We start from the raw sequence: 25499 nt of genomic DNA, 5'->3' as shown, positions 1-25499 counted from the left end.
TTTTTTCCAAGGATTTGATTATGGACCTGAAAGAGAATCTCTCTCATCACTTCAAAGACGTTATGGTTGGCCTGATGTATCCACCTGCATCCTATGATGCCCATGAGCTCAGGCATGCTATGAAGGTGCGTGTCTAACTCAAAAATACTTAGATTATTACTTATAGGCACTGATTACAGCAATTCACATCTGTTTCATAGATTCTTTGACATATAACTGAATGATAAACCGTTAAAAAGGCATTTCTCAGTTTAGATTATTTATATTGCTTTTAATATATAAATACATAATTATATATTAAATCAATATATTATATGTTAAAAGCAATATAAATAATCTAGCTTTAAAAAATACAGCAATAATTTAACAGATGAATATAAACAGATAACTGAAGAAAATCACATATTTCTACAGTATGGTTTGTTAACTGAAATGTAAGTCCCTGATCCGGCAAACACTTAGACATATTCTTAGATATGCTCGTATGAGTAGTCCCATTGAATCTTTCTCATAAGGCTAAGCACATGCATAAGTGTTTGCATTGTCTGCACCCTAATACTTACCTTACTCTTTTATAAATCAATGACTATCCTTTAACATTTTGCTTTCATTCCCATTTTCAAGGCTAGGAACTATTTTATTGTATTAAGCAGTCATTGCCAGCAAATAAAATGAGCACCAACTTTGTCATTTTTTTAACAGTTGATATCAAGGCACTTTTAGAGCTACTGGTATATTTTTAAAATGATGGTTAGCAGTGAGATTATTATAGCCCATTAGTAGCATCAGAAGTACTATTTTTATCACTATTGACCAGGATTGGCAAATCTAGAATGTTTCTGCATTTGAATCAAGTTTGTGATTTTTTACACGCTTGTACCTTAATTGTGGAATCAATGGGATTACTTGGATGCTTAAAATAATGCACATACAAAACTCTGCAGAATTGGGGCCTTGCTGACATATTCTTCTCCTATTCTAAATTCATAATTCCCATTGTTATTAACCAGAGCTGTATGCACCTATCAAAAGCAGTATATGTAGCATCCATTCACCTGAATTCAAACTCACGAACTGAAGTCAACAACCTTGTGGGGAAATGTAATGATTTGCAATCCTACATGGTATGACAGTAATGAAGAAGTACTTCATGTAAAAATCAAGTACTGTTGTAAACATTGCAAAATATACTTCTAAGTAGTTCCAAAAAAGAGAAACTGGAAGCACAGCATGTTATTGATGTTCAAATATATTTCAAATTGTCTAACCCCCTAGCACAATTAGGGACAGCATGCTTAGTACATGCATTTAATTCTTTACAAAGCCCCACATATTTAAAAGGGCTTTATTGCTTCCTAGGAATGAAATTCATCCCAGTGCATTTTCTCCTTTGGTAGGGCATTGTCTCGCTCTCCATGTTACCTTAGCAATAGGACACTTCACATGCTTAACTTTAAGTGTTAGTGTTGGAGGTTCAGTTCTAATACTAATTACACAGAAGCTAATCTGTAACCCCGAAAAGACTGAAATCAGTACTCTTATTAATAGGAAAATAAACCATGAACTCCTCGAACAGAGACTAGCATTCTTTCAATGTCCTTGACAAATATTACACATTGTATTGGAAGCCATTATCTCTACTAGTAATGACCTTGCTTGTTTGCTATTTTTTCCTTGCAGGGAGCAGAGATGGAAGAGAACTGTCTAATTGATATATTAGCCTCAAGATCAAATGGGGAGATCTTCCAAATGAAAGAAGCCTACTTAATGCGTATTGTTTATTTTATTTTATTTACGTATACAGTAGCATATCCTACAAGGGTGCAATTCTGACTAAAAGTGTTCTGGATATAGTTGCATGACTGAAAGAGCTAGACTTCCAAAGATGAATTCTTAAAGCCAATTGTTTTCTCTCTTTCCTTGTTTCAGGATAATTGTACATAAAAGGCTGAAGCAAAATGTATAAATCAAGTTTAAATTTTTAATGTAGTAGCATAAAAATATCTCAATTTTTTTAGACATTCATGATTCTGTGATCTTTGAAAAGTCTCTCAGTGCACAGGCTGATATTTTTGGACTATGACTTTTGAAGGAAGATTAAACTCTTTAAATCTTTAAAAAGAAGGAGGGGGTTGTTTTTTGTTTTGGGGGGATTGTTTGTTTGTTCTCTAACTAATTGTCATTTTAGGCTTGAACTATTTAGGTAAAAATCCTATTAAAGTCACGGAGGTTCTTGCTAGCAGTGGGGACTACAGACCAGATTTTCTTAGGCGTTTAGGCACCTAAAGATGCAGATAGGCACCTAATGGGATTTTCAAAAGTGCATAAGCAGGTTAAGTGAATTAGGTGCCTAACCTGCTTAAACTCTTGTGAAAATCCCTTTGAAGATCTATCCCCACATGATTAGGCCAATTTATTGCTCACTGAAAAGTGTTTAAAGACTTGCAAATGTCAATATACTGAGTATAGTTTTTATTCTTGTTACTCATCATTGTTTGCAAATCTTCACTAACATTATTCAGAGAATACTTGTGTGTTCTACAAATTACACATTTAACACAAGTTTGTTGTGGTTTGCACCCCAGAATACAACAATGATCTTCAACAAGACATTTATTCTGAGACTTCAGGCCACTTCAGAGACACACTTATGAACCTCGCTCAGGTACTGTACAAACTCAAAATATGTTTTACATTTTTTTAAAATGCAGAACCATCTTCTAATTTTGCTGAAGGACCCTCAGATTTTAAGTTGGCTAGAGTTAAAACTAATCCATGCTCAATATGGTTGAAAAGCTACATTTCTGAAGTGGTAGCAAAAAGGGGAAAGATTAGAATTTGAATTCTTTCATCTGCTTTCACTTTGGCTTTTGAATGCAACCATAGGTCAATTGAGTATTTTATTGAACGAGAATCTGAAAATGCCAGCGTCTGACCCTATGCTCAAAAAAGAGAGTATCTTCATATCCAAATGAGATTTTTCTTTCACAAACTCTATTTTTCTTCATTAATGGAGTGTCCTGTCCATATTACAGTTTGTATGTCACATAGAAAAATGGAGAAATAGCTGACCTGACTATGCAAGAAATTATTAAACAGATCTTTATATTCCTTCTGTTTTCAAAAAAACATGTTTTTTGTGCTGAAGAAATCTGCCAAACAACATGCTGTTTACACTGTGGTGATACCTCATGCAGGAGGATTGTCAGTATTATTTACAAACTTCCTGAGCCTGTAAAGTGCTTGAGTGCTTTTTGTTGAGATATGGTCAATTCTCACTGAATTAGGAGACTCTCACTCAGCAGCTCAAAACTGGTGATCAACTCTTTACAGAATCAAACCCTAAAATATTGTGCCATAAGGCAAGGGACAGAGGAGAAATGGGACAGTAAATACTGTTATCAAAAAGACACAGAGGGGGAAGATGCCTTCATGCTAGTGGCCTAATTAATTTTACTGTATTTCAGGAATTATTACAGCTTAAACATCTAAATATGTTTAGTGTGAAAACTGAATTAGGGACTTTCATAATATGGATCAAAAGCAACAGGTGCACTGACAGAAATCTATATGTACCTTTGTACTTGCATTTGTTTTTACAAATAAGTACACAAATGACTGTTTGCACATGGAAAATGGAGAGCTGCAGTCACAATGGTTGACTGCACATTTTTGTGGTTGCACCTGGACCCGAAACTTTGACTCTATATTTGTATTACATTAAAAGAAAAAAAAAACACCTACATAAAAAGAACACTAAGGTTGACAAGTCAACCAGCCAAAAGTTAGGAAATACCAGGATTAGGGTTTCCTGAGAAATTTTATTTTTGCTCCCTTGTACATATGCATTATTATACAGTCTTATTGCTGTTTTTTTCGACATGACCCCTTCCTCATTCAGTGCACAGGATGGACAGTGCTCATTTAATAAGCATTCTGTATTTCTCTTTATCCTGATTATTCAGGATGTAACTACATGCATTATTTAGTGAGCCCTGGACATCTTTGAAAATTTTGGTTTACATGACTTTCCCAGTACCACATAGGAACTATGTGGAGAGGCAGGGGAAGTATCTAATTGTTCTGGGTGGCATTCAATTGCTTTAACCATAAAACCATCTGTGACAGAGAACGGGGAGTGAGTACTTATTGAAGACCCGGGGGAGAGTAGGTGCAAGTCCTGCCCTCATCTAAAGGCTCCTCCACAAGCCTAAGAGGAGAAACTACTGAACCCAGGTCTCAACTGAAGTTGGGGACAATTGATGAATAACAGCAATGGGAGTGAGGGTAGGGCTGCCAACTCTGACTGAAGCTATTCTGGAAGATTTTTGGACATAATGTCATTTCTTAAAATATCCTATTAAAATCTCTGGGATTGCTTTCAAGTCACTGGGAGATCGATGTCAATTCCTGGAGACTCCAGGCCAATCCTGGAGGGTTGGCAACCCTAAGGGAAGGTCACAGGGTCAAAAGCAAGGAACCAGAAGGAGACACTGAGCAGAGAATACCAGACAGCTTCCACTGTTCTGCAAAGGCATCCAGGAAGCCAGTGGATTTAGCCCTGAGAAACACTGCTCGGACATGTGATCTGAGGGAGGAGTAGAAATAGGCCCCACAGTCACAGAGCACCTCCCCATCCAGCATCCTCCTCTTGATATGGTGGATGGCTACCTTGGCCAGCGCCAGGAGGAGGTTGATGAGGAGGTCTCATGACTTTGTGGGGCAACAGCTGGGCTGTGCGTAAATCAGGAAGTGCAGAGAACAGTGCAGTCATAACCTAAGGAGAAGCCAGAAAAGGGTCTGTAGCCTTGCACACTCAAGATAGATGTGCACTGGGGTCTCCCTCATGCCACACAAGGGGCAAGAAAGGTGAACTGCACCAACTACATGCCCATGCTCATGGCTCCATGAACGAGCTGCCAACTAATATCCCCAGATGGCCACAAGACCAATGTGGAATACAGACTGGCCCACCAGAGTTCCTCACCCTCCACTGGTGGTAGGAGGTCCCACCACTCGGTGGCAGGGTTGGACACGAGGGTGAGGAAATGAAAGGTGTGGAGCACAAGCATGTACAGCTGTGCATTTTCTCTTCTTTTCTTTTTTTTAAATCAGGGTAGTACACAAAGACCCCAATCAGGATTGTTAGGTGATGTACAAAAATATGAAGGCCTGGCCTCTGCTCCAAAGAACTTTCAGTCATAGTAAGTCTTAATGATTAAGGCTGTGATTCAGCATGATTCTTAAACATTTTACCCAACTTTAGGCACATAAATAGTCCCAATGAAGCCAAGGTGACTTCTCACATGCTTAAAGATAGGAAAATGCTTACACACTTTACTAAATTAGGGCCTAATTCAATACCATGTAATTTCAGGCACTTATCCTGCCAACATCATGCATGTGAGTAATTTTACCTACAAGAATAAAGGGCACTACTCATGTGTGTGTTTGCAGAATGGGGGCCTTGTTTGTACAGAATCTTTCATACAAACTTTGGGGGATATTCTCAGTGGGTGTAAATAAGCATAGCTTCATTAACTTCAATTAAGCTATGTCAATTTATAACACCTGATGAACGTGACCAATTCATACCAGCTAATGAACTGGACCATTATCTCAAAATGCTTTGCAGAGTTAAACAATAAATAAAAGCACATGGTCTAGCAGGGAGGAATGGCAAAGATATAAAACATAAGTTCAAGGTTGAAAAGGATGATTTCTGATGAGGTTCGAAATGAGATGGGGAGTGGATGACAAGGACAGAGAAAACATGTATGTTCCAGATGTAGGCACTGCAAAGGAGAGATTTTTTCCTTTTAATGTTCAACAGATTTTTTCACTGGTGATGAACTCCTTGTCACCCTGAAAAGATTACACAATATCTTAGTTCTTACCCTCATTAAAGCCATGGCAATTTTGTCTTACAATCAGGACAAATACAAAACATCCTGCCCTAAAATCTGCAGTACTCATTATCAAAACACATTGCCACAAATATCCCCAAAAAGGGTGACTGGGGATCACCAGATAGGCGGGATCCCACCAGCTACTCATCTCAGATTCTGGAACCTAAAAAGAGCTCTGGAGAACTCCAACTGCACTGTTTCATACTGTGCTTCTTTGTAAGTTGTTAATTGTTATATATGTGTGAATATTACCTTATATATGTTAATAAAAACAACTGTAGAAAAGTCAGATGGCACTTAATTTAAAAGATTATCCTTTTTATAGTTTCTCTTTTGGATAGTCTTGTAGAATAAACTGGACAATGCTACAGATTAAAATAGAAAATTAGATTCTTTCTATCTATTTCTATGTAATTTATAGAAAGGATGTCATTCTGTATCAACAGTTTCTATTTTTTTATGTTTTCTATAAAAATGTACTGGTTTACTCTCTATTAAATTCTGGGGCCTTCATCCTGCAATTGATAGCACACAGGCATTTATAATATGGGTCAATGGGGCTCTGTGCAGGAGCAGCAATCTACCTGAGTGCCATAATTACAATACTGAGGCCGATAATACTTTTTCATAAGGAAAAAGCATATGATCCCCCCCACCCCCACCCCCACCCCGCCACCACCATCAATCAATGGGTAGTGGCAAAATTCTTCAGAGAGGCAAGCTTCTGGAAGGCTTATTACATCCTAATTAATGTAAGTACTTGGATCGAATTATAATTATCCAGACTTTTAATATGACATGAAGAGTTGATTTAGGTTTTGGTATGGATATGAATTAAAATATCACAATTTTCTGGAATTTAAAAATAAGAATATTGATGCCATTTGTAGGATTATCGGATCAAACAATGCCAAGAATAGTCATTAAAAAAATTAACTGTAGGGTTTTTTGTTTATGTAGAGCACTGCTGCTCAGTTTTTATTGTCCACTTGTCATATTTTTCCAGTTTCATGTCAATCACAGGAAGTCACTCCAGCATAATTTCCTTTAAGCAATGTATCTTGTCACTAAGAACTTCATTCTTTGTTCTGTGCAAATTCTTTACAATTTAATTAAAATGTGAATTAACATATTTTCCAGGCAAGAGTTGAAAACTGGTCATTTTAGTAGTTGGCAGACAATACATAATTTTAATCCTTACTTTCAGTTTTGTAGCAGAATGATTGTCAACTCCAAACTAAAGTAAATTGCTTCAAAAACATATAATTAAGGCAATGATTAAGTGCTGTCTGAGAATTATGACTCCTGCAACCTGGGATTATTTGTATTCTTACACTGTAATTATGATTAAAAGAAGTTATTCTAAAAGACTTTTCTTTCGTTACAACTAAATATAACTGATCCTAGTGTATTAACTAAATCATATCTGCTTGGCTTACAGAACTGCAAAGCCAAAAGAGCTACGGGAGAATAAGCTGTATTCTATTTTGACTCATACATTATCAAAATTGTCAGGCAGCTTCTCAATCTTGAATCTTAACTATAGGTGATGATGGTAACATGCAGTGTAAAGCAGATTGATCACTACTTGATTCGACTGATCTTGCAGTTTGGACAGTGAGAAAAAAAAGTGTGTGTTTTTTTTTTTCCTTGTAAAAAACAGCAAAGTTATATGAACATATCAGTGGAAAATAAACTGGAGACACAAAGATGCCATTTGTACAGTTATTTTCCACGTCATAACCACGGGTTATAATAACTTTATTAGCAGGTAATGTCATCTAATTATTCACTAACTTTTCTTTTATGTAAGTAAAGGGTTAATTAAAAATGTGATCTCACAGGGAACCCACTTATATTCACCTCTACTACTACTTCCTGTCATCAGTCCCATCATGATTCTAGAATTCCTCCATCATAAGGGAATGGCCCTTGGAGAGGTGCCATAGCAATTCCCAATGTGACCTGTAGAATATTTTAGGGCTGTATAGACCAGCTGTATCACACACCGTTCTTGTGTAAAATCCTGGAATGGATATCTCAGTGAATGAGAAGTAGTATTATATAAAGACCATCTCATTCTCTTGCAGTCATTTTAGAAGAACTAAAAGAGGAAAAATGTTTTAACATTTTACAGGGAACCCGGGAGGAAGGATATGCAGATCCTGTTATGGGTGCTCAGGATGCAATGGTAACTACAATCACCTGTCAGTTTCTCAAAAATAACAGAAAACAAAAATGTAGCTGTTTGAAAGTCTTGTTTAAAGGGGTTTGGAACTGATATCTTTTGCACCTTGTTATTATTTTAATGCCTTAGATCCTATGGGAAGCATGTCAGCAGAAAACAGGGGAACACAAAAACATGATGCAAATGATCCTGTGCAACAAGAGTTACCAGCAGTTGTGGATGGGTAATTATCATCACTTATGAATCTAACTACTCAGTATTTGAATGTATAATGGGAGAATATAGCTTACAGAGAAAACAGGCATAATTTTAACTATGCACACAGAAGCTGAATTCACAAACCAATATTCAGGTTCCAGTGCAGTCTGAAACAGGAGCCTGAGCCTACATTCTTTGTGCTCCCAAAACTCCAACTGAAGCTGAACCCAGCGTAGAATAGATAGTGAAAAAAATGCATCATAGAGATGACAATTAAGGTGATGGGCTCAGTCTTCAGCTGCACTGTCCTCACCAGTGGTGCTGGAACTAGGAGTGCTGGGGGCGCTGCCGCACCCCCTGGCTTGAAGTAGTAATAACAAACACCAAATATGTGGTTTCCATGGTCAGCACCCCCACTATAAAAATTGTTCCCGCACCCTTGGAACTCACACTCAATTCATCTGATAGGAGGGAGTCAAAAGTGCACTGAAGCCACCTTTCCACTTTTCCCAGTCTTGGGGGGCAGACAGGGGCAAATACTGCCCCCCCCCCAAAAAAACCCCAACCAAACAAGTAACAGCTGATTAATAGAGCTGGTTGGAACAGTTTTAATTAAACATATTTTTGTCAAAACGTGGTGTTCCATTTAAGCTGATACATTCTGCAGAAACATGTCAATGTTGACATTTTCTATGGGAAGGCTTCTGAGGTCAGTGCGGACTCCTCAGTTGCTCATGTGTATCGAGAGAGTGAGATGAATCGAAAACCTGACCTTTTCAGTCCAAAAATGGACATTTAGACACAATACTGTTTTGAGAAAACGTTCAAAACGTTTTGGTTTTGTTCCAGTGTGGAATGAAAACAAATCTCAAAATGGAATTGTCATTCTCCAGACAGCTCTATAGTATAAAGGGTGGACTAATTGACTTCAGCTTGTAATGCTCTCCTGGAGGTTATTACATCAACAAGGATAAGCAGGAACATACTCCTAACCCCAATCCACCTCATGGGGGGATGGGGGCAGGTGTTAGCATAGACCTGGCTATGCTATTCTCTACCCCTCACCCCATGCCAAGGAATTGACAGCTGCCCTTTCAGGGCAGCTTTCCAGCTGCTTTGCTCTGAGTATTGGGTTGAGAATCTGTACCAATCTCTTATTTTAGATTAAGTTTTACCTTGAGGTAATAGACATCTCAAAAGTAAACAGCAATAAAACTGCTGGAGCTAGTTTCTACTCTTAATACAGAATATAAATAAACATGTATTCATTTCTTTCAAGTTTTTCAGGAGTTCCAAAACATCTCTGGGCAAGATATAGTTGATGCTATTAATGAATGTTACGATGGATACTTTCAAGAACTGCTGGTAGCAATAGGTAAAATAAAATGATTATTTTACACTGGTAATAACTTCTTAATAATTATATAGTATAGTATATCTGGTCCATTAAAAGATGCAAATATAAGCTTTTTGTGCTATTTTCCCCACTAGTTAATTTTCATATATGGTGTAGAAACTTTGAACATTTGGAAGAAAATCAACCAACAATCTAAGGGTATATAGAAGAAAGGGCATTTAAATTGCATCATAGGTTGAGGCTAAAAACTAAAATGTGGTCACCGGATTAGGGCTGAGGAGAACTGGATTCTGCTTCCGTTTTTGCTACAAACTTCCTGTGTGACCATGGGCAAGTCCATTAGGCACTAATCCTGCTCACACTGAAACAAATGGCAAAACTGCATGTCTTCAGTGGTGTAGGATCAAGCTTCTAAATTTTCTGTGCCTCAGTTTCCCATCTGTAAAATGACGGTAATCATGGGCAATGCGTAATGGATGCTGGAGGATGCTAAGCTTCCCCAAACCTCTGTTAATGCTCCCCACCACGGCCCTGGGGCCAGGCCATGGCAGGGCTCAGAGCTCCTCCAGGCGGCCAAGACTTGGGGCAGTTCAGGCGACTGGGCTGGAGATGGCTCGGGCATTCAGGCTGCGGCTCAGGGCAGCTTGGGTGGGCCAGCCAGGATCCATCTGGCTGTGGTGGGGGGTTTGGGGCTCCTCTGGCTCTGGCCGGGGGATGGAGAGCGGGGGGATGGAGTGGGGGCAGGGCCTCAAGTGGAATGGAAGGAGTAGAGGGCTAGGTTTCCTGAAGGGGGGTTCACACATCGCCCATTACAATAATAATACTTCCCTACCTCACAAAGATGTCATGTAGCTAAATTCATTAAGTTTGTGAGGCACTTATATAGTATGGTGATGAACACCATAAAAAAACCTATAAATACATAGCAGATTATTATGACTGAAAAATACAACCATATACTTAAACTACCAGCATCTTTAAGATGAGTCACAGGTAAAGTTGCCCTGTCTGCTGTGGGGGAGGCCCACAGCCAGTACAGAAACAGAGAGGCTTCTTGCAGTTGGCCTGAGATTAGAATTTTATAATCTGCAGCTTCAACGGGCAATTCCATAGGATTGAAAATTCTGTCACCTCCCACTGAATGAGTATTGTTAGGAAAACTTCTTGAGGAGCACCCCAGGTTTTTTCTAAGATAGAAGGGGCAGCCTGACCCACAGCTATGAACTGTGCAATGTGAGAAAGTTTCTATCAACTGGCATCAACTTGTTTCAGTTCAACCCAATAAGCAGCCTCAAGATCACATAAACACACTGTTGATGCAGGTTTCTGAAATTTTTTAATGTTTCTCCTTTTCTCCATAACATATCTCTCCTAGTTCTCTGTGTTCGAGATAAACCTTCCTATTTTGCATATAGGCTTTACAATGCAATCCATGTAAGTAGCACTATTCTTTCACATATTTTAAAGAACAGCTTTACTGTCTCTATTTTGAATGATTTAGCTCATTTGCTTTAAAAGGGTTGGGGTTTTAATAACTTCCGCTTTTAAAGTGTTGCTTGCTTGTTTTAAAAATTTTGGTAATGTTATCAATTTCAAAGCCATAGTGCTTGAACAACAGATGAGTTTTCTTCCAACACTACTTGTCCGATAACTGCATTAACTTTTTGAAAACTGAAAACCATCATTTTGTATGGACTGCATCTCCCCCTGATGGGCAAAACTCAAAGTGCATGTTTTATTCAATATGATCTATTCTTATGTGACTTCCCGCTGCACAGCTTTAATAAATATCACTATGAATGGCATAATAGAAATACTGTGTGTGAAAATACTAATCGCCATATTTTCAATGAGACTTCACTAGGGAATCCTAGTATTTTTATGCACATTAGCTTAAAAAAATTAACATTGGGTACAAATGTAGGTATATGCATATGCACTCAGAAGTATCCACAAATACTGCATAGAGATAAAAATACCATGAATGTGTTTTACTTTGTATTGTGTGCTGCTGATGTAAATTTATGTAAAGTATTCATGACAAAATTGAAAATATTCTGAATCTGAGCATTTTCATATTTTTTCAAATTCAAAATTGATTTCATTTTCACAAAATTGTTGTGCTAAACCAGGATCATTTTTGAGTGAAATGTGGCATTTTGTAATTATTTCTTATTTTCATAAGCAAAATAGATTTTTGAGAAAATACATTAAATAAAATTGCAGAAATTTTTAAAACAAAATTAAGTAAATTTCTCAGTTTCCTCCTAGTGTCTAGTGATTTATGTCAATGAAATGCTTAGTGAGATGGTATGCTGCTGATAGTAGGCGTTTTAAAGAATATTCCATTCCACAGTGCATTAGTCAATCAGATTTTGTCAAACTTTTGTCAGATTTCTATTTAGAATATTGCATGATTAGCATCAGTCTGTTAAGAACGCTTCTAATATTAGAAGTATGATTTTCGTAAAATCCATAATGGGTTGTTATAAAGATTTTAGTGCACCCACCAAATAAGAATCAAATCCTGTAAATGCAGCTTTCTGAGTATCCCTTGCTACTTTATTCTGGTAGAGTGAATAGCTAATTGATAAATTCAACCTGCCACCTTTAAATAGACCAACATTTTGAATAAGTAAATATTTCCAATGCAACCTTCAAAATTGTTTGAATTAATGTTACTGTCCACTAGATGTCACCATTCGTCCAGAAGTGTCCTGAAGGAGAGCACTGTCTAAGCTTGAAAGCTTTCAGAGTAGCTTGTCTCTCTCACCAACGGAAATTGGTCCAATAAAAGATATTATTGTGACGGGTTCAATCACAGAGACCCCCCTTGGGACTGTCACCTGACATGCTGAAATTACCTCTGAGCTTGTTTTCCCTGTCAGCTTGGGACTCCAGAACCCTGCCCTGTTGAGACAGACAACGCTAGTCTACTGCAACACAGAACCAGGTCTGAACCACGTCCCCAAAGCTGCAGGCTTTAACTGAAAACCACTCAGCAGGTCACCTCTTTCCAGCACCCAGACACCTAGCTCCCAATAGGATCCAAACCCCAAATAAATCCATTTTACTCTATATAAAACTTTTACAGGGTAAACTCATAAATTGTCCGCCCTCTATAACACTGATAGAGAGATATGCACAGCTGTTTGCTCCCCCAGGTATTAATCACTTACTCTAGGTTCAATAATAAACAAAAGTGATTTTATTAACAAAAAAAGTAGTATTTAAGTGGTTCCAAGTAATAACTGACAGAACAAAGTAAGTCACCAAGTAAAATAAAGCAAAAACATGCAAGTCTAAGCCTAATACATTAAGAAACTGAATACAGGTAAATCTCACCCTCAGAGATGTTCCAATAAGCTACTTTCAAAGACAAGACTCCTTCTTAGTCTGGGCCCAATCCTTTCCCCTGCTACAGTTCTGTTAGCTCCAGCTCAGGTGGTAACTAGGGGACTTCTCATGGCTGCAGCCCCCTTTTTTCTGTTCCACCCCCCTTCTATATCTTTGGCTCAAGGAGGAAATCCTTTGTCTCTCTCTGGGTTCCCACCCTTTCTTCTAAATGGAAAAGCTTCAGGTTTAAGATGGATTCCAGTATCATGTGACATGTTCACATGTCTTGTAAGACTTCATTATTCACTGGCTAGTACCAAGGTATACAGGAAGGCTTATAAGTAAACAGAGCCATTTACAACCAATTGTCCTAGTTGATAGGAGCCATCAAGATTCCAAGCCACCATTAATGACCCACACTTTGCATAGTTACAATAGGACTTCAGATTAATAATTTATATCTCTAGCTTCAGATACAAGAATGATACATTCATACAAATAGGATGAACATACTCAGGAGATCATAAGCTATGTAATGATACCTTACAAGAGACCTTTTGCATACAGCATATTTCAGTTACATCATATTCATACTTACAAACATATTTCCATAAAACATATGGAGTGCAACATCACAATAATCTCACCTACCTTCTTTCTCACCATTCCTCCATGCAGAATCTATCTGAGAAATTGAAAAGCTCACGTGATTCATGGTTGGATACAAAGCATTACAGTTCTAAACCTGTTTAGAATCAGATGGTTGTTCGGCAACCTATGTGAAAAAATATGGTGGTCTCAGTCTAGTATTAAGTGGACAAATTGCACATAACAAAAGCCACCATCCCACCTGGCATTCTTGTTGGCAGTCAACAAAAAAGACTGACTGAGGCCCTGATTCAGCAAAGCACTTAAGCACATGCTTTAAAAAAAGTAGTAGTAAATACAACTGTCCATTAATAAGATAACACTTAAAGAAAAAATTTTAAGTGGTGTTTAATGTGCAGATTTTGTTATCTCAATTACACAGTAATATGAAATGCACTATTCATACATGAGAAAGCTCAGTATAGTAAAACCTCTGTAACCTCAAACTTCTCTCAGATCCAGAATATATATCTAGATGGCCTAATCAATTTACTCATTTGCACATAATATTAATATATTCAGATAGATAGACTCATCCAAGTTTCCTCATATCTTTCTCGTCTTTTAGGAGTATGGTTTCCATAATAAAACTGTTATCAGGATTTTGATTGCCAGAAGTGAAATAGATCTGATGAATATAAGACGACGATACAAAGAGAGATATGGGAAATCTCTGTTTCATGATATCAAAGTAAGTCACTCTATACTTTTGCATGTATACAGTACCTAGTTCAATAGCAGAGTTTCATATATCCATATGAGAGCTTTAACAATAGCAAATGTTGAGTTAATTCTGAATCCTAATCTAATCATTTGATGCAAAGGCAGAAGTAACAATATGCTTCCTGAACTCATGTTACATCAGTTCAGTGCCTCTGACTACTTTCAGTAAGTGAACAATAAAGATGAGATAATATTTCCCACTAAATTCTAATCACACTTTCATATTATAGGCCGGATTCTGTCCCGCCCCCGGGACAGAACTGCCTGCTGTGGAAATACTTTGTAAAAAGGTGGTGTAGAATGTGTGGAGCAGCTCTGTGGTCTTCCTGCATAACCCCCTGATGTGAGGTTGTGCCCAGAGTCAATTTGGAGACGGAGGTGGTATGGCCAGAGCACCCTCTCCTCTGGATATTCTGGGCTGTGGAGCAACCCATAGGTGGTCATTTAAGCTTACTGGAGTGATGTAAAATGACCTTTGCAGTTCCCTTGCCTGTGCTATGCTTCTTTTGTTAATCATGTGGCAAAACTAATCTTGGCTTAAAATATTCAGGTGTCCTTGGCACATCCACCATGAAGCACAGTACCAGCACCATGCACTACTTGGGAGCATTTTAAATGTATGTTTATTATTTAGCTTCATCACATCCATCCTAAAACAGTGCTTCACCACCCCCAAGGACTCTCTTTCATTTAGCACTCTTTTATTAATCTAATTAAAGCTGATCCTGCAATCAGTTTGTCCTTGATCAGCATGAACTTGTTTCCATCTTTAACCTTATAAACTTATTGTTATAGAGCTAGATTTTCACTTCCTAGTGCATCTGTTTCCTCTATAAACAAACAAAACCCTGCATTACTGGGTACTCATACTACTGGGAAAAATTATAATAAACATTGAAAATGAATCTGATGCCAGTCCCACTGAAGTTTTGCCATTAACCTCAATAAAAGCATAGCGGGTTCTCTGTCTGCAGGATCTGGTCTTTTATTTTGAGTTATTTTCTTGGAAACATGATCACCCAGATTTTTATTTGATTTACAGTGATGTAGATCCAGAGTATCTCCACTGACTTCAATTCATGGGAGTCAGTGGAGATACTCTGGCTTTATATCAGTGTAAGAGAAATCAAAATCTGTCCTACTGAGTGTGTTGGTTTTTTTTACATAGCAACCATCATAAGGATATATTTTTCTTGTTCTGTCAGTCCCATATCTCCAGACAAGCATGAACTGTATTGTTAAATTCTTGTAAAATGATTCAGTACAGTAAAAACCTTTCCAATGTTTTTATGATGTTTTTTATGTTTTATCAGAAAATATCTAGGGCAAAGATTTTCAAAACTGATCAATGAATTTTCAGTGCCCAATTTCAGATACATTAAAAGGACCTGATTTTCAGAAAGAGCTGAGCAGCCACCTTCTGAAAATCAGACCTTGTAGGTGACTCAGGTTGCCCCCCCCCCTCAAAAATGAGAGATCCAAAATTACTAATCACTTTTGAAAATCTTGGTCTAGAATCTTTATGAAGCATTGAAAGTCTTGGGCAAAACCCACAACTTCTCAAATGTCCTCCAGTCCCTAATGCACAAAAATGGTTTTCTTGGCTGGGCGAGAGGAAAAATTATCATCACAAAAAGATTCTTTCCCTTGCAGCATTTTGCTTCAGGACATTATGAGACAGCTTTACTTGCCATCTGTGCTGGTGATGCTGAAGATTATTAAAGGAAGAAGATAATGAATTTTGAAAGCTGTATGGATCCATTTTTAATAGAAATCCAAGCCGGCCACATTTCCTATAACTATTAGTTATTCCTGCTCTATATAAAAAAGTGGACGAATCAGTGCTAGATATTTTCTAACTTTAAATCTTTTTGAAAACAAATGTACAAACTTGTTTTGTCAGGAATATGATTTTTCCCAACTTGTGAAGAAATGCTGTTACTGTGAAATACATTATCCAATGTAAAACTAATACAATTCTATTTAACTAAAATGTATGCGTATTATTTTGCCTTATGATGGGGTTTACAGACCCCGCATCAAGGGAACGATGGAGCAATACTGGAACAAGAAGGCCCTGCTCCTCCACAGCTTCAAATCATGCTTCCAATGGAGGACCTGTTTAAAAAGGGACATTAACAATCAGGGGGAGGGAGAGAGTAGAGAGGCTGTCTGCAGGAAGGAAACAAACAAGGCAGTTTATAGCAATAGCTTCTGGGACAGAGGATCCATAGGGGTAGGGTGGACTATGGGTAAGACTAGTGTGGGTAAGACCTGACTGGGAGACCAGGGTACTGACAGCTTTTCTCTCCTCTTTTCCCTGACGAGGGGGAATAACTGGACACTAAAAAGCAAGCTGGGAAGTCCCAAATCACTATCTGAATTGTTGAGGCTGTTTGAGCAACCCTCTGCTGGGATGAAAGCAGTGTGAGACCATGCCCCAAACTGAAGAGAGAACAGGAGAGGCTGGTCTAGTGTACCTACAAAAAGGAACTGAGACACACTTCACCCTTTCCCCCTTGGGCCCTGAGCCAGGACCTGCTGTAAAGAGAGAGCCTGGGTCCCCCTATTCTTCCCTTCCCTTTTGTCAAACCGGGAGAACCTGGGGAATACTGGGAGATGACTGACTGTAACTTGGCCACCAGCCCCTCAGCTTGCCTGGCAAGGCCATCCCATGACTTTGAGGACTTTCAAGCCATTGCCTGCCAGCCCCCAAGCACAGTTGCCAATTTTCACATGGTAAATAAGCACCCCGACTTTCACAGTAAGTCAAAAATCAAGCTAATCCCATTTCAAAACAAGGCCAAACCAAGCCAAACCCTAACCCTCTATGTACTAGATTCCCCCCGGATTGCAGTCTGGGACTGTGGTGAGCCCACTGTGCACCCCTGACTCTCTCCCCACCTTGCCCCTGCTTGTTGGGAGCTGATCAAAAAAAAAGAAGCAACAAGCTACAAGCCAAAAACTAGCCATTAAGCAACTCACAAGCTAATTAAGCCAAAAACAAGCCCAATTTCTGCATTTTTTCCACGGGTTTGACATGTCTGGGGTACAGGTATCTGGGCAATGAGGGGCCCCCACAGCTGGGCTCTGGGAAGAAGGGGGCAGAGAAGCAGGAACTGGGTTGTTGTAGGGGTTTCTTTAACTCTCTACTCCTGGGGGAAATTTTGTGTGTTTGTATTGTTACAGACATACTTGCTGACAGGTATTCTGAAATAAATTACCCAAATAATTGAAACTGCTTTGATTATGTAGGATTATTTTGACAAAATTTGTAAATTTTGCAGAATTTTAAAATATTGTGTGCAGAATTTTTAATTTTTGGTCAGAATTTTTAATTTAGGGACATGGAATTCTTGTCCAGTAAGGTACTATTCAGCAAACATACAGGTGGAATAATCTGAGCCTAAATCACTTTGGCCCCAATTCAGGAAAGCACTTAAGCACACAAGTAATCCCTTAAGCACACATGCTTAAGTGCTTTGCTGAATCAGGGCCAATATATTGAACATTTAAATGGTAAATTGTTCTTTTGGCTTTCCACTTCTTATTCTTTTATATATCCTTGTTATTCCTCTCCGGGCTTCATCACTCCAGCATTTGGACTGCTGTGAGGTAATGCTATAAGCAAAACCAGGTGTGATTGAAGGAAGACAAAGAACAAAGAAAAATATTCATATTGATTTTAAATAAATATTTTGTAAGCTGGCATACTGTATTCTAGGTATGAATTATTCTAAGCATTTTGGGGCCAGGGCAGGTTTTATTATTTATTTGTTTGCATAGCACCTAGCACAGGGGTGGCCAACATGTGGCTATGGAGCCACATGTGGCTCTTCAGAAGTTAATATGCGGCTCCTTGTATAGGCACCGACTCCAGAGCTGGTGCTACAGGTGCCAACTTTCCAATGTCCCGGGGGCGGGGGGGTGCTCACTGCTCAACCCTTGGGCTCTGCCACAGGCCCTGCACCCATTCCATCCCTTCTCACCCCCTCCCCTGAGCCTGCCATGCCCTTGCTCCTCCCTCTCCCGTCCCAGAGCCTCCTGCAAGCCATGAAACAGCTGATCAGCAGGGCTACAGGTGGGTGGGAGGCACTGGGAGCGAGGGAGGGAGCAGGGGGAGCTGATGGAGGGCTGCTGATGTATTACCATGGTTCTTTGGCAATGTACATTGGTAAATTCTGGCTCCTTCTCGGGCTCAGGTTGGCCACCCCTGACCTAGCACAATAGGTGGGTCTGGGGGAAAAAAAAGCAAATCTGGTGAACAGGAGAGGTGACCCCTACAGACAGGGCCGGTGCAAGCACTAGCGAACTAGGCAGTGGCCTAGGGCGGTAAGTGGTTGGGGACACCCGGGTCAGTCCTCAGGCATAGGCAGCTGGGTAGGGCACCTGAAAATCTGTGGCACCACTGGGTCTTAGTGTCCACCCTACTGGTTTTCCTATCCCTGTTCTGACCCTTCCTGCAGACTCTGAGGGTGTGTCTACACTACGAAATTAGGTTGAATTTATGGAAGCCGGTTTTATAGAAATCGGTTGTATACAGCCGATTGTGTGTGTCCCCACATAAAATGCTCTAAGTGCTCTAGTCGGCGGACCGCGTCCACAGTACCGAGGCTAGCGTCGACTTCCGGAGCATTGCACTATGGGTATTATCCCACAGTTCCCGCAGTCTCTGCCGCCCATTGGAATTCTGTGTTGAGATCCCAATGCCCGGATGATGCAAAACAGTGTCGCGGGAGGTTCTGGGTACATGTCGTCAGGCCCCTCCCCCTCCGTCAGAGCAACGGCAGACAATAGATTCGCGCCTTTTTACCTGGGTTACCTGTGCAGACAACATACCACGGCAAGCATGGAGCCCGCTCAGCTCAGCTGAGCTCACCATCACCATATGTCCTCTGGGTGCCGGCAGACGTGGGACTGCACTACTACACAGCAGCAGCTGCTAATTGCCTTTTGGCGGTAGACGGTGTAGCATGACTAATAGCCGTGGGGCTGGCAGCCGTAGGGCTGCATTGCACCAGCCCCTTGCCTTTTCGTAGAAGATGGTATATTACGATTGGTAATCATCGTCGTCGTACTGCAGTGGCTGTCAATCATGGGCACCTGGGCAGACATGCTACTGTCTCGATGATGATGGCTATCAGTCGTAGTATGCTATTTTCTGCCAATTGCCCAGTATTGTCTGCTAAGCACCCAGAAGAGGCCAAGGGCGATCTGGGTGCTGGCAGACATGGGGCTGGCAGACGTGGGGCTGCATTGCTACACAGCAGCAGCCTCTTGCCTTTTGGTAGAAGATGGTATATTACGGCTGGTATCCGTCGTCATCGTACTGCAGAGGCTATCAGTCATGCTCCACCGTCGGCTGCCAGCTTAAGATGTAAAAAATAGATTTGTTCTGTATTCATTTGCTTCCCCTCCCTCCGTGAAATCAATGGCCTGCTAAACCCAGGGTTTTCAGTTTAATCTTTGGGGGGACCATTCTGTGTGACAGTTGTTTGTGTTTCTCCCTGATGCACAGCCACCTCTCTTGATTTTAAATTCCCTGTACCTGTACGCCATGTCATCACTCAGCCCTCCCTCCCTCCCGCCCTCCCTCCTTCTCCTGGTCCGTCAGATACTAGTTTCGCGCCTTTTTTCAGACCAGGCGCCATAGCTAGCACTGGGATCATGGAGCCCGCTCAGATCACCGTGGCAATTATGAGCACTATGAACACCACGCGCATTGTCCTGGAGTATATGCAGAGCCAGGACATGCCAAGGCGAAACCCGGACCAGCCGAGGAGGCGATTGCAGCGCGGCGAAGAGAGTGATGAGGAAATTGACATGGACATAGACCTCTCACAAGGCACAGGCCCCAGCAATGTGGAAATCATGGTGTTACTGGGGCAGGTTCATGGCGTGGAATGCCGATTCTGGGCCCAGGAAACAAGCACAGACTGGTGGGACCGCATTGTGCTGCAGGTGTGGGACGATTCCCAGTGGCTGCAAAACTTTCGCATGCGTAAGGGCACTTTCATGGAACTTTGTGACTTGCTTTCCCCTGCCCTGAAGCGCCAGAATACCAGGATGAGAGCAGCCCTCTCAGTTGAGAAGCGAGTGGCGACAGCCCTGTGGAAGCTTGCAACGCCAGACAGCTACCGGTCAGTCGGGAATCAATTTGGAGTGGGCAAATCTACTGTGGGGGCTGCTGTGATCCAAGTTGCCAGGGCAATGAAAGACCTGGTGATATCAAGGGTAGTGACTCTGGGCAACGTACAGGCAATAGTGGATGGTTTTGCTGAAATGGGATTCCCAAACTGTGGTGGGGCCATAGACGGAACCCATATCCCTATCTTGGCACCGGAGCACCAAGCCACCGAGTACATAAACCACAAGGGGTACTTTTCAATGCTGCTGCAAGCCCTGGTGGATCACAAGGGACGTTTCACCAACATCAACGTGGGATGGCCGGGAAAGGTACATGATGCTCGCATCTTCAGGCACTCTGGTCTGTTTCGAAAGCTGGAGGAAGGGACTTTCTTCCCGGACCAGAAAGTAACCATTGGGGATGTTGAAATGCCTATCATGATCCTTGGGGACCCAGCCTACCCCTTAATGCCATGGCTCATGAAGCCGTACACAGGCAGCCTGGACAGGAGTCAGGACCTGTTCAACTATAGGCTGATCAAGTGCCGAATGGTGGTGGAATGTGCATTTGGATGTTTAAAAGCGCGCTGGCGCAGCTTACTGACTCGTTCAGACCTCAGCGAAAAGAATATCCCCATTGTTATTGCTGCTTGCTGTGCGCTTCACAATATCTGTGAGAGTAAGGGGGAGACATTTATGGCAAGGTGGGAGGTTGAGGCAACTCGCCTGGCCACTGATTACGCGCAGCCAGACACCAGGGCGGTTAGAGGAGCACAGCAGGGCGTGGTGCGCATCAGAGAAGCTTTGAAAACGAGTTTTGTGACTGGCCAGGCTACGGTGTGAAACTTCTGTTTGTTTCTCCTTGATGAACCCTCCGCCCCCCCACCCGATTCACTCTACTTCCCTGTAAACCAACCACCCCCACCCTCCCCTCCCCACTTCGAGCACCGCTTGCAGAGGCAATAAAGTCATTGTTATTTCACATTCATGCATTCTTTATTAATTCCTCACACAAGTAGGGGGATAATTGCCAAGGTAGCCTGGGATGGGTGGGAGAGGAGGGATGGAAAAGGACACACTGCATTTTAAAACTTTAACTCTTATTGAAGGCCAGCCTTCTGATGCTTAGGCAATCGTCTGGGGTGGAGTGACAGGGTGGCCGGAGGCCCCCCCACCGTGTTCTTGGGTGTCTGGCAGAGGAGGCTATGGAACTTGGGGAGGAGGGCTGTTGGTTACACAGGGGCTGTAGCAGCGGTCTCTGCTCCTGCTGCCTTTCCTGCAGCTCAACCATACGCTGGAGCATATCAGTTTGATGCTCCAGCAGACAGAGCATTGACTCTTGCCTTCTGTCTGCAAACTGACACCACCTATCATATTCAGCCCGCCACTTGCTCTTTTCATCCCGCCATTCAGCCCACCACCTCTCCTCTCGTTCGTATTGTGCTTTTCTCATGTCTGACATTGACTGCCTCCACGCATTCTGCTGTGCTCTATCAGCGTGGGAGGACATCTGGAGCTCCGTGAACATATCGTCCCGCGTCCTCCGTTTTCTCTTTCTAATGTTCACTAGCCTCTGCAAAGGAGAAACATTTGCAGCTGGTGGAGTAGAAGGGAGAGGTGGTTAAAAAAGACACATTTTAGAGAACACTCTTTCATTACAAGGTCGCATTTTTCCTCTTATAGTGAGGGCCTGCCGGTTTGGTATGAGAGATCACTCACGCAGTGCCAGGCAACAGATTTCGGCTTGCAGGCAGCCATGGTAAGCCACAGCCTTTTGGCTTTTTTAACCTTCTTAACATGTGGGAATGGTTTCAAACAGCAACGCCCTCATTTCCCATATCAAGGATGAATTGGGTTGGCCATTTAAAATGGGTTTTCAATGTAAAAGGAGGGGCTGCGGTTTCTGGGTTAACATGCAGCACAAACTCAAGTAAACCACCCCACACACACACACCCAATTCTCTGGGATGATCACTTCACCCCTCCCCCCACCGCGTGGTTAACAGCGGGGAACATTTCTGTTCAGAAGAGCAGGAACGGGCACCTCTGAATGTCCCCTTAATAAAATCACCCCATTTCAACCAGGTGAACGTGAATTATATCACTCTCCTGAGGATAACAAAGAGAGATAAGGAATGGATGTTGTCTGCATGCCAGCAAACACCGGGACCATACGCTGCCATGCTTTGTTATGCAATGATTCCAGACTACGTGCTACTGGCCTGGCGTGGTAAAGTGTCCTACCATGGTGGACGGGATAAGGCAGCCCTCCCCAGAAACCTTTTGCAAAGGCTTTGGGAGTACATGAAGAAGAGCTGTCTGGAGATGTCCCTGGAGGATTTCCGCTCCATCCCCATACACGTTAACAGACTTTTCCAGTAGCTGTACTGACCGCGATTGCCAGGGCAAATTAATCATTAATCATTAAACACTCTTGCTTTTAAACCATGTGTAATATTTACAAAGGTACACTCACCAGAGGTCTCCTGTGTGCCCTCCGGGTCTTGGGTGAGTTCGGGGGTTACTGGTTCCAGGTCCAGGGTGACAAACATATCCTGGCTGTTGGGGAAACCGGTTTCTCCGCTTCCTTGCTGCTGTGAGCTACCTACATTACCTCCATCCTCATCTTCCTCGTTCCCCGAACCCTCTTCCCTGTGTGTGTCTCCATTGATGGAGTCAAAGCACACGGTTGGGGTAGTGGTGGCTGCACCCCCTAGAATGGCATGCAGCTCCGCATAGAAGCGGCAAGTTTGCGGCTCTGCCCTGGACCTTCCATTTGCTTCTCTGGCTTTGTGGTAGGCTTGCCGTAGCTCCTTAATTTTCACGCGGCACTGCTGTGTGTCCCTGTTATGGCCTCGGTCCTTCATAGCCTTGGAGACCTTTTCTAATACTTTGCCGTTTCTTTTACTGCTACGGAGTTCAGCTAGCACTGATTCATCTCCCCATATGGCGAGCAGATCCCGTTTGGTCCATGCTGGAGCTCTTTTGCGATCCTGGGACTCCATCACGGTTACCTGTGCTGATGAGCTCTGCGTGGTTACCTGTGCTCTCCACGCTGGGCAAACAGGAAATGAAATTCAAACGTTTGCGGGTCTTTTCCTGTCTACCTGGTCAGTGCATCTGAGTTGAGAGTGCTGTCCAGAGTGGTCACAATGAAGCACTGTGGGATAGCTCCTGGAGGCCAATAATGTCGAATTCCGTCCACACTACCCCAATTCCGACCCGCAAAGGCCGATTATATCGCTAATCCCCTCTACGAAGGTGGTGTAAAGAAACTGGTTTAAAGGGCCCTTTAAGTCGAAAGAAAGGGCTTCGTCGTGTGAACGTGTCCAGGCTTAATTCGATTTAACGCTGCTAAAGTCGACCTAAACCCGTAGTGTAGACCAGGCCTCAGTCTTCCTGGGAAGGGGATCTAGTAGTTAAAAGAGAAACAGTCTCCAGCCTGCCAGACCTACTAGCACAACACTGAAACTGTTAAAGAGCCATTCAAGGGGTAATGAAGACATTTAACAGGCATTTGCCAACCCCCAGGTATCTACTGTCAGTTTCTGAATGTACTGACAAAAACAGTTGTGCATGACTGTAATATTTACTCAGAACATCCGAAGAAGTGGGCTGTAGCCCACGAAAGCTTATGCTCTAATAAATTTGTTCGTCTATAAGGTGCCACAAGTACTCCTGTTCTTTTTGCGGATACAGACTAACGCGGCTGCTACTCTGAAATTACTCAGAACATGTCAGTCTACAGGACCTTAGTGCAAAATTTGCTTTAAAAATATTTCATTAATGAGTTGGTGAAGATTATAAAAATCACATCTCTAAAATATCCTTGCATAGATTTTTAGATGCACAATCATCTTTAGCCTTAAATGCTTGGATCTTCAGACATATGTTTTTTTAAATAAATTCTTCAAAAGACCACCCTTATCTAAAATACACATTTTAATTACTATAGTAAAAAAATTTATTTCCAAAGTCTTTCTGTCCTTTCTGTCCATCCATTTCTCCCTTCATCTCCTCTTCCCCCTCCCCCCTCATTGAAGGAAGCAACAGCCCTTTGCTTCCAGCTAGCTGGACAGAGTCTCTCTTTCTTTACTTCTGACTATCTGATGAACTAGTTTTCAGCAAAATCAGTACCTTAGTAAGATATAAAATCCTTTGTTATGCCTAAAATCTTTGGAAACATATTTTTTAAAGTTGGTGAAATTTCATAAACATGTGTATTGTTATGAAGATCACACACAGTAAATTAGTGTTCCCTTTTTCTAAAAGCAATGAACATTGTTATGAACACACTAAACCTCTGTGACTTATCAATTTAAAATAATGTCTGTTTCAGTGAGTTAAATATGTAGTAATCTGGAATGATTACTTTATGAAGGCTTAAGAGTACATTTAAAATATAAAATCATCTTAGAAATACTGATTAAGAAAATATAAAACAGAGAAGAGCTGCATCATGTATTCCATAATATTTAATGTTGTATTCAGCTGCTACTCTGAAACAAGACAGCTGACTCACCCTTACTACCAAGTTCTTGCAAATAAATGTCTGACAAACTTCAGGGCATATAAAAAAACCTGAAACTGACATTTTTTATTCCCAAATTTAGTGCTTTTAATTAGGTACCTTCTGCATGTACATTCTGAGTGAGGGAGAGAGTACAGGGGTCTCTGCGGAGAACTGTGACTCTCCACCACCATGAGGCGGGCCAGGCGTCTTGTTGTTCTTTCTGCCTTGTCCCCCTGCCCCCGCTGGGCTGCAAGCTCAGGCTGCCTTCGGGCATAGGGGCACCAGTTTAATAATACTGCATAGGGCTTGCGGGGGCGGTGAGCCCCAGCCATGGAGGAGCCAGTGCGATGCAGGGGGGCAGGAGCCCTGCAAAGGTGGCGGCGCTGCTAACGGGGAGCAGCTGCGCCCCCCCATCCATCCTGCCCAGGCTGCGGCTTGGCACCCCCCCGGGTGCCCCTTCAGACTGCAGCAGATGCATGTGGGCAGAGGCCCCCGTGGGCC

The 25499-nt window shown here is 41.7% G+C and overlaps 1 protein-coding gene across 2 annotated transcripts in view; it reads left to right on the top strand.

The window, feature by feature from the left end:
* The window catches only part of ANXA10 (annexin A10), a 52127-nt gene extending 35764 nt beyond the window's left edge, over positions 1 to 16363 (top strand). The window contains exons 4-12 of one of the 2 annotated variants that reach the window (XM_054030968.1): positions 12 to 125; positions 1681 to 1771; positions 2586 to 2665; positions 8047 to 8100; positions 8227 to 8320; positions 9575 to 9670; positions 11028 to 11086; positions 14205 to 14327; positions 16013 to 16363. In XM_054030968.1, the coding sequence (XP_053886943.1) occupies positions 12 to 125; positions 1681 to 1771; positions 2586 to 2665; positions 8047 to 8100; positions 8227 to 8320; positions 9575 to 9670; positions 11028 to 11086; positions 14205 to 14327; positions 16013 to 16081 (780 nt within the window). In that variant the 3' untranslated portion in view covers positions 16082 to 16363. The remainder of the gene's footprint in view (positions 1 to 11; positions 126 to 1680; positions 1772 to 2585; positions 2666 to 8046; positions 8101 to 8226; positions 8321 to 9574; positions 9671 to 11027; positions 11087 to 14204; positions 14328 to 16012) is intronic. The other variant, XM_054030967.1, reaches the window with a different exon arrangement.
* Positions 16364 to 25499: the final 9136 nt, after the last annotated feature.

Source organism: Malaclemys terrapin, chromosome 5, assembly GCF_027887155.1.
Source record: "Malaclemys terrapin pileata isolate rMalTer1 chromosome 5, rMalTer1.hap1, whole genome shotgun sequence".
Classification (NCBI taxonomy): domain Eukaryota; kingdom Metazoa; phylum Chordata; order Testudines; family Emydidae; genus Malaclemys; species Malaclemys terrapin.
This window is presented reverse-complemented; position numbering and strand designations above follow the sequence as displayed.